Source organism: Bidens hawaiensis, unplaced genomic scaffold (genome assembly GCF_021521415.1).
Source record: "Bidens hawaiensis isolate Kalapana, Puna unplaced genomic scaffold, B.hawaiensis_p1.1 tig00002338_1, whole genome shotgun sequence".
NCBI classification, from domain to species: Eukaryota; Viridiplantae; Streptophyta; class Magnoliopsida; order Asterales; family Asteraceae; genus Bidens; species Bidens hawaiensis.
Genome location: NW_027491126.1, coordinates 2,096,776 through 2,107,487, shown reverse-complemented (window position 1 = coordinate 2,107,487; position 10,712 = coordinate 2,096,776). Strand labels below are relative to the sequence as shown.

The window sequence follows — 10,712 nt, the reverse complement described above, 5'->3', positions numbered from 1 at the left end:
TTAGCCAACATAAGCGCAATTGAACGAACATGGCCTATGTTGGTGTTCATTTATTAATCTAATCGAACAAAATTCCTTGTTTATGTTCGTTCATTTGTTAAACGAATGAACATAAACGAACTTTTCACCGAGCAGTTATCAAAGAAGTCACTGAACATTCGGTTTGTATACAACCCTAATAACTATTAATGAGAACAATAATACTAATAAATAATCCAAAGGGTAAAACGGCTTGGCATAAGCATCAACGTGGTAAATCATCTAATAGCTACTCAAATCACAAGACGATCATGTGTTTGATGGTGTGTGTATTATTGACACAATGGAACGAGTTACATACGCTTAACTCCAACAAGAGGTTCCAACTCATTAAGTGTCTTATATAAGATGTATCTTACATAAATGCCTGCATTGTGTTGTGAAAAGAACTTTTCTGTTTCCCAAAATACAAACAAGCAGAAATCGTTTAAAGAACAAAGGAAGGTTGTGAATGAGTGAGCTTTCAACCATCAAATCTCAAAGCCTTCCTCTTTGTTCACCCACAAATCGAATCTCTAGACTGTTATTACAGTGTTGTAGTAATCGTTACTCGCTAGCCGGACGGTGGTAGCGACTAGGGATTAATCAGCGCCTAGTCGGGACTTTACAACCATGCATGTTAAACATGTAAAGGCATCCGTCAAGCGATCCCAAAACATTGTTGACATATATTGACATGCCGAGTAGTTTCTGTGTGAAAATACCATATCCTTAACATCAAAAGCCAAAAACCCAAAACAAGATTATGTTGTCTAATACATAAAGCCATTTAGAAACATGCCTGCATTACCCCAAAACTAAAATCTCTTTTGAGGGATTGCGGTTGCGTGCTCACTAGTTTTAAGATCAAAGAAATCATATTAATACCATCGATCACTCTGATGTTCAAATCTAATAATTTTTAAGTCATTTGTGGTCGCACCATACCCAAATCCATATACATAAAAGCTTGATGTTTGAATAAAGATGATTAATGTTTAAACATATTTGTCTTTTGTTAAATAAATGTGTTTAACTATGTAGGTATATAAGCTAGTGTATAATTGATTTATTTTTATATGACATTTAGGGGTTGTGGTTTGATACACCTTCTTTTAGGAACAACTAAACAAATGCTCACGCGATGCAACGGGTATTTTAACAGACCTTGCTAATCTCACAACAATTATGGGTGTTGTTCGTTTTAAACATTGAAACATATTAAACCAAACCAGAATCAGCCTGTTAGTAACAATTATGTTTCAATTTTCAATGGTTCAAATAATTGTTAGTAACGGTTGAGTTCACAAGCTTAACATAAAAACCATCAAAACCGACCGTGAATACCCATACAAAACATATTAATTTTTTGTTTTTGAAAAACTATAGCAATACCATACTCAAATTAAAGAGAATAAAATCCTCGTTTTTATTGTGCAACCTTTTTGCAAAAATTTTAGCGTATGAAAAAGTTATGTCCTTTTAAGAATCATGTGGGATGTTGGTTAAAAATTGAAAATAAAATAAAATGTGGTTAAAGATGAGAAGGGGGGCAAACTTGTATATATTATTTATTTTAACAAAAGTTGGCTAAAGTTAAAGTTGAAAAATTGCAATTTTTTTTTAAGAATTGAGTTTATGTGTGAAATGTGTTTAAAATACAAGTTTACTAAAAGCCTTATATACATGCACCTTATGCATTCAATTGTGTATACATTTAAAATCAAGTGTCTTACCGTGTCTTTGTCTCATTCATTATTATATATAGTATGGATACATACTTGTTTGCGTATGATAAAATAAAATTTATTTGTCTTTTTCCTGTTGAAGGTATATGAAAACCATAAAACTATATTTATCCTTACCAGGGTCTCTTTCTTATTATAGACCTAGTTTAAACTTTAATCATAAACAATTATTAACGTGTATGTGAGAGAGATAGCAACTCACCCCTTATGAGAGAGAGAGAGATGCAACTTAATTAACTCTAACCTTGTTTCTTATACATGTTCTATCGTTGATAAGCTTCAAGCAATGTATGCAAAGCTTCAAACATTTGATCAGGTAAATGTGGAGCACTTTACCATCCATATTCCTGCCTGGAACCCTTTTTTTTTCTAGTTACTAACCAGATCGATGTGTTTGTTGTTGGTTCCTCTTCTCTCGCAGGCGGAAGATCCCATTGGCATGTATGTTGGTTGCAATGGTAGTTATTTCAAGGGGTATGGAGGCACATTGGGGATACGCGAAATCCCAAGGTGTTCGTTGGGTGATACTGGAAATAGGGGTGCAAACGAGCCGATCTGAGCCCGAGCTCGACTAGGCTCGAGATCGGCTCGTTTATATTACACAGAGCTCGAGCTCGGCTCGTTTTGATCTCTATTTTCAAAGCTCAAGTTGGGATCGTGAGTAGATTTTCAAGCTTGAGCTTGGTTCGGCTCGTTTACTATTTATCAATTTCTCAAAGGGTAAAAGTACAAAACCTCATCATTTGCATATCCTAAAGCCTTAACTATTTCTTCCAATACATTATTTCCAAATTCATTAGTATCAACACTATCAATGTAGGATACCTTACCATCTATATATTCCCTATTATGATACGCAGTAAAATTACCTCCGTGAAAAACCTTAATTGTAAATCAGTGTCGTATGCTCATCACCTGTAGTTTCAATAAAATTGCAATTAACCTTTACACTGGGTGGTATGATCAGTTTTAAACAATTAACCTATACACTAAATCGAAATCTACTTACATACATAGAGTAACGGTCGAACAGTGAAAGATGCTCCTACTTGGGTAGACGTACCCTTCACAATACACCGTCCATTACAAGCAAACAACCTCCGATTAGAAGATACCGAATAAAAATCGATACCTCAAGGTCCACCGATGCAAAATTTTTGAAGAACCGGTAAGGTGTAATTGATATTATGCTCACCCTAAGACTCAAACCTTTTTTTACAAAGACCTGGACACGAAATAACGAATCTACCCTTTTTAAATGGCAAAAAATAATTTTTAGCCAATATAACTACATAGTGAATTAATTATGTTTGATATTTAATTTTCATTTTTTCTTTGTAGCATCCTATACTTTTTGGCCAATATACGTGTAGTATCATTACCATAGTGACTAGTTACATGTGAATGTTCCAAATTTAGTTGTGTTTGTTTAAATATGAATTATAGTTTTAAATCTAGGGTTGTTCTGTCTTAATCTTGATCATGCTTGTTAAAACTTTGTTGTTTCTATGAAGATGATTAATCTCTAAACTTGTTTGTATTTTGTTAGTTCAGTTTGCTTAAGTGTGAATTATGTTTTAAACTTAGGTTATTTTGTCTTAATCTTGATTATGTTTGTTATAACTTTGTTGTTTGTATAAAGATGACTAAGGTCTCAAGTCTAAACTTGTTTGTCTTTTAATAATTAAATCTGTTCAAACTATGTAGTTATATAAGTTAGCGTATTGTTGATATTACATTTGTTTTCTTGCAGATAACCTCCTAGCGATATACGAAAAGCTTCAAATATTTGATCGGACAAATGTGGAATACTTCACAATCTAAAATCCAGCAAGGGACCCGCTTTTGCTTGACACTGACCTGATCGACGTTTATGTCGTTGATTCATAATTTTCTATTGCAGTCGGGAAAGACTCCTTGCTTGCAATTCTTGTTGTTCCAAGGGGTAGAGAAGGACATTGGAGCCATGCGACATCCCAAGGTGTTTGAAGAGTTATATTGGAATACCCAAGTTGTACATGACTTATAGTGTTGTCAAATGTGGGTGAAACATGCGAAGATTATGTTCGAGAGTGCATCAGCACTATTGAGCATGATAATGCCGAGAGGGGATTAGCAGCAGCTCGGGAAATTAGGTCTCTTTGTCTTGGAATACACAATCCATTATTGATTAGCCATGAAGACCATCTTCTATATGCTAAGCGTGTAGCTTTAGTTGGCACCACATCAAGTGATAATGTTGTTGTTAAGGATGTCTAACTCCAACAAAAAGATGCTACAAAGGAGCTTGATACCCGTAGGAGAGTAGGAGTTGAGATATCCCAAAACTTTTTCTTGCTGAATCCCCTATAATAGCTGTAAGAAACTGTGTTCGTGTTGCTGGAGAGTTACAAAGTCTGAAATATGAACTTGACTTGAACTATGGGGTAAACATAGATAAGCTGGTAGAGTGCCATATGAACGCTGACGGTGATCAACCCCCATTTAACCGCAAAGTTTGAAAAACCGGATACCAATGTTCAAGTTTTGTCTATTGGAGTCATTGCTAGCGTTTGCGTGCTGGAAAGGGTTTTGCAAAAACACTTTGGCGCTAACGTGTTAAGAGTGGTGGAAGACTCGGATTTTGGGATATCATAGCTGGATTTTTCACGTCGGCGCTTATGGATAACTTCGATGGTCTGAAAAATAATTATAGGGTCAAACCCGCGGAAAGTTGTTGCAGACTTGGCCACTAGAGTCAACCGGATATCGAGCTTAAAAAAGACTATGACTCGTTGAAAGGTAAAAGATATAACATGGTGATGATGGATCTTAGCCAACACGATGATATATCGGTTGCGGAAGTATCAGCTCCACCCCGTAGCTTTCTTGAAAACCAAGGTTACCACCTAAGCAAAACTCATAAACTTTTTTTTTTCCAAATACGACACGATTTTAAATTTGTATGTGTTATGTTGATGTTTATTACACGACTAATATAAATGTATTTTCTGATCACCTATTCAATTAATAAAGCCGATTTTTTCAACTCATTAACCTGACATGAGTGACAACCTTAATTAAAACTCGATGAAATTTCACATGTAGTCTATTATTTGTTTTTCATTATTATAATCAATGTTGGTTCATACTAACATCAATTCACATGTATATTAATCAATGTGGGTCATTACCCAACCCAAAATAGTCTTATTCTTATTTATATATAAAGCAAGTGTATTAATGTTTATTTATTTTTTTATATATTTTAACATCATGTTTATCTTTAAGTAATAAAATGAAGCAATTTAGCTATAAAAAACAACATGTCAAATGGGATTGAAGTGGTCGGAACATTGTTTTATTATTATTTTTTTAGTATTTTCAGGTATATAAAATAAAAGTCAATTAAGATATTTTCTTCTTTAAAAATTTTCATTATATACATTAACTACAATATAATAAATTTGTTTATCGACAAACTTTTTTTGAATGACCAACCAAGCAACCAAACGTGGTACTGGCCAAATTCCCACAATCGGGACTGCCATGGCCGGCCCACCCCAGATGCGCGGAAACCCCGTGGAATAGATAAAACCGTGCCCCCCCCCCCCCCTCAGTCTCGAACCCGGGATAAAGCCCGGGCCAAGCCCTCACCGAGATAGGTTTCACCACTGCACTGCAGTGGATCACCTTTATCGACATACTAACCATTTAAATTTATTCTTTTAGTTTATTTTGGAAGGCTAGAAACATGTTCTTCTTTTTCTTATATATATATATATATATATATATATATATATAACTAGCTTTTATTCCCTGTAATGCGAGATTATTTTTTATTATTCATTTCTAATATTAATATATTTTTTTGAATTTTAATTTTATTTATTGTAAGAAAGTTATTAATATACTTAGGATTTGATGATGAAAGGGTTTCACAAATAAATGAGATATAACCCGGTTTAAAAAAAACTATATGGGTTTGGTGAGACCTATGACTCGTTTTTTTTACTATAAATTTGTTTCTTAATTATAAATAGTATATTTAAAAAAACGAATACTAATTTTTAGTATATCCCTATTTTATAGGATTTTCATATAATATATTTGATGAGATTAATTTTTAATATAATGCGATGTTATAACCGGTTTAAAAGGCTATCTGGGTTTGGTGAGACCCATACCCGTGAATTCAGTTAAAATGCATGATAAACCTTCATTTACAAGTAAACAATCTGGTGGTTTGAGAGAATTTAAGAAGATGTCGTTTATATATATATATATATATTTAAGATTAAAATTTAATATATAATCTTGTTTTGTAATATATGGTTGGCTTGTACTTGAAAGAACCTGTGTTTTCACACAGACATCTATATCGCTTTGTCAAGATTTACAGGCAGACATTGACTAATTTTGATTATTAATAAACTAGGTATATTGACCAACACAACCACCAACGTATTGTACAAGTAATTTTTTCATTAAAAAATATTTGCGTAATGTTTCTTTAGTAATTCCTATAATTTTAATATAAATTATAATTTTATTAACAATATATGATAATTGTGTTATCGATTGTATTTTGATAAATGTTCAAATCTTAAAATGTTCATCAATTTCCCGTGTAATACACGGGCTCAAACTAGTTAAAGTATAAAACAAGGTATTCTTTCCAAACTAGAAAAAATGATTGAAAAAAATCATGTCGCTTAATCGGTTGTTCCCAAAGCAAATTGTAACGATCGGTCCTACAATTGGCGCAACACGAAAACTATACCTCCTCCTTAAGAGGAACAAAGCCACAAAGGTATGATGCAATAGACGAGTAGTACAAAAGACACAAATGATGTAGCACGCTCCAAGAAAGGTATCGGGTATTAAAAGCACCTAAACAACTTGTAAACAAACTTTTGTTGCACTTTGTGAATACGTCTAAGTTACTTTGTGAATACGTCTAAGGTTACATTATATCATACTTTATTATAATGATGATGTTCACAATTCTTTAGTTGAAGATGAAAGAAAATAAGAATACTACACAACAATGATATTAATATATATAACATTTAACAATAACAATAACATAGAAATATTAACAATTTATAAACATTCATTCATTCATTCAATCCCCCACCCTGCACCCAAATCAACGGCTGATGTGTGATCTCAAATCTTCTCCATTTTTTCACCCTTGATCACCGGATTCGCCTTAGCGATCGCTTCTTTCCCCATTGTCTTGAAATCAAACTTGCACGCGTGTTGCTCCGGGTACCTGTGGGTCCCACAGAATGTGGTCCCGCACCTGCATGTGAACCCCGTGAGCCCCACGCGCCTCCTGCACGACCCGCACCTATTCTTCAGCTGCGGTTTCACAACCACCACCTCCTGCTCTGGCTCATCTACCACCGTGTCAGATGACACGGTGGCAGGTGCAGGTGAGGTAGCCAGACAGGAGGTTGAGGTGGATGTGGATGTTTCTGGCAGGGACAGGCTTTTCTCAACGGCCAGTTTGGCCGTTGAGATATGATGTTCCTTTAAACAATGGTCTTTGTAGCACTTGGAACATAGGTTGAGCGTGGTTGGGCTTCCGAAGAAGCCGCAATTGTTGGCGCAGGGCGTGTGGTTGTTTGGTTCTTCCCAATTCTGTTCTTCGGCCATTATTGGGAAGAATCAATCAAGTAGGTAGGCGAGGATCACGTATTAAGATCTCAGGAGAAAATATAAAATTAGTAATTGAATTATGGGAAGGTGGGAGATTAATTGGGAAAGAAATATATGTGTTTGTGGAAATGTCTAAAAGAGGAGAAAACAAGGAATGAATAAACGGTGGTGAAGGTATTGGGATACGTGGTTATACGAAGATTCCAAGAAATGGTATCAATATTCAATATGATTGCCTCAAAGGTAGGAGGAGTCAAGTTTGACTTTTTCTAGTCAATTCATTACCCATACTTTTTGTTTTTCTTTTATTTTTATTATTATTTTATTAAACTGGTTTTCAGGCTTACAACAATCTTACTCGTCTTTGAATCCGTGTTATAGTGGTATTGTCTATATTTAAGAATGTGCATATAAGTCGGGAATTTAACTTGAGATCTCCAGGACTAGAACTCTACATAAGTAGTTAAACCTTCTCACTTCCAACCAGTTAGACTAGACATCGTTGAGGTATGTTTTTTGTTTGTTGTATTCGATAATTCGTCTATTTCAAATATCAATTAAAAGTTCTTAGCTGGATTGCTTCATGTTTTTAGATTTAGATAGAGTAATAGCACTCTATTTCAAATCACGCGAGCAGACATTAACTATTACTAAGAAATTTTGATATATTCACAGTGATTCGAAGCCCTTTTGATTAATTTTAATAGTCTTTTTTTTAATAGAAAAAAAGAACGACAAGAAAAAATATATTTTGTAATCTATTCATGTATCATTTAGTCCTACAAAATAACATACGAAATAAAATGCTTAGAAGTGATATAAAGAAATTCTTTTATTGATTCTTCCCAAATAAATGATCTATTTTATTTGACTCGGTAAAATGATGTTTGTTTCTTTAAGAAAATATATTGATTTGAATCATCGTATGTGATGAGTCACTAAATTGCATTATTCAAGAAAAGTCAAACTAGTAATGAGTTTCGTGATTGGAAATAGAAACATGATTGATAGATGTAGCTAACTAAATTGTTAATAAAATATGCGAGTAATAAAGAATAGGGAAAACTTAGAAATCAGCGTTATATGTGGCTAAAACAATCAATTTGTGTAATATGTCACTACTTACGTAACCGCATTATTATTTATTTTATTGCTTAAAAACCTACTTACGTATCAAATAAATGCACACAAACGATTTATCTCAATTCTACTTATCGTGTGCGATAGGATAAACAATCAAAAGCAACACAAACCCAAGATTAAAAGCAACAATACCTGGATGAAGACGACCAGACAAATATCTAGATGAAGACGAGTGAAACAAACAAACAAATATAAGGGTGCCCATACTATTGGTACAACCGCGTGCTTCTTCCTTATGGATCGGCTCTACAATTCCTCGCCACATGGTGGTCCAGACCCGAGCATAGATGAGGATCTCCTTCCAGAACTGATGGACGCCTGCCCTCCAAATGGAGACATAAATTTCAGGGTACCGATGGATCATAATAGCGGTGAGACTTTTGACACTCAGATACTAGAAAACATCAGGAACGGCTTTGCAGTGTTACAATCTGATGCGGAGCTGATGGACGATCCAGTGACGAGACGTATTCTGGACTCGTATTTAGGATTTACAAATCATTTTCTTAATCATTTACTTTATAGTAACAACGGTCTACCAATGAAGACTGGCCATGTAGGCGTTAGCCCGCTTCCACATCACCACAAGCCGGCGCCAATCACCATTACACGTAGAGGGAGAGTGGCGCCAAAGGAGTATAATTATAAGTAACTAGTAAAATAATTGAAACATTTTGTGGCATAGTCCATTCTTGGATTAAACTACCGGTACCCTCTCATATAGATGAAGTCAAAAAGCTATTGGATTATCCAAAGGAGTGCAAATGCAATGAAGAAGAGATCGTGCAAATTCATGCAATAACCGGTATAACGTGTTGGTTCATTTGGAAATTACAAAACGATAAAATTTTCAAGAACAAACAGGTTTCAGTGGACAAGATGGTGATAGATATCCAGACAAAGTCTTTTCTTTGGATCATGAAAGGGAGCCGTAGACACATAGAGTGGGAAAATTGGTGCAATTTACTTAATTTTCCGTTGTAGTTTGAGTGTTTGTTTGTTTTGCACTTGGAGTATCTTTCATGTTGTGGTGCTTTCTTTCTTTTCTTTTACTGCCGGGATTCTTGCGGCTTGCTAGTAGTCTCTTTTCTACTAAACAGAATTAAGATTAATAGAATGTTAGAAATTTGAATTTGTTCAATCCATTACCCCCCAAATCCTCAATGGCACTGGTATATTGAGAAACATCATATAGCACGAAACATCCTAGCGTTGCCTTATCGGTAGAAAAAACGGATATGTTGCTTTTATTTTCACTGAAGACAACTCCAGAATTTTCCCCACCAGTAACTCCACAATTGTCACCATCAGTAAACCCACAACTTTCACCAAAGTTACTTTCTTGATAATATCCGTCCAAGATCAACGTAATATACTCCATTCGTTTAAAACTTATTATACTACTACATTAATCTAGATAATAAGAGAACCAAGAACAAGAACAAGAACAAGAACGATAAAAGTTAACTAACTTATACAACTATTTATATTATTTTCAGTAGAATCTTAAATCCCAATATTACATTAAGTCAAAAAACTGTCGGTAGAATCTTATAAACCGACAAAATTTTCACATTTTAAGCTCAAATCCTGATATTATATTCACTCAAACTACTTTCGGCCTAACCTTATAAAATATAAAACATCACATAAATCTTTCATGTTTTAAGCTTAGAAATTTGAAAAAAAAAACTGTCAATACGGGTCGGGTCGGGTCGGGTCGTATAAGGCTATACAACTTGTATAGACTCATAGCCCTCATCATGCTACGTGTACCAGTCAATCAAAGTGCATTCTGACACGTTCTGCAAAAGGATTATATACGGTCGTATAGACCCTTTGCGAGTCATATAGGTTTTATGTTATGTTAGGCTCTAAACGAGTTATTGAAGCACTATACAACACCTATAGGCTGGAAAAAGTTATTTTCTTGTTCACTATATACACTTGTCAATCACGCGTGGTTTATAGTGTCATAAGCCTGTACGGTCAATATCACATCCCTTTACGGAGAATTGCTAAAAATATTTTCACCAAATATAACAACAAAAGGTTCCCACAATACTGACATGATTGTGACTTCTCAACCATAATAAAACAAGAATCAAATTCCACAAAAACAATGCATAATTAAAAAGAAAAAAAAAAGAGAAAAAA

General features: G+C 34.4%; 1 protein-coding gene and 1 pseudogene across 1 annotated transcript; one reads left to right on the top strand and one right to left on the bottom strand.

The window, feature by feature from the left end:
- Positions 1 to 6,873: 6,873 nt before the first annotated feature.
- LOC143618414 (zinc finger A20 and AN1 domain-containing stress-associated protein 5-like) lies at positions 6,874 to 7,409 on the bottom strand. The gene has a single exon (XM_077090642.1). The coding sequence runs from the start codon at positions 7,407 to 7,409 to the stop codon at positions 6,918 to 6,920; it is 492 nt and encodes a 163-aa protein (XP_076946757.1). The 3' UTR covers positions 6,874 to 6,917.
- A 1,381-nt stretch (positions 7,410 to 8,790) lies between these two features.
- Positions 8,791 to 9,207, top strand: LOC143618687 (peroxidase 43 pseudogene; annotated as a pseudogene).
- Positions 9,208 to 10,712: the final 1,505 nt, after the last annotated feature.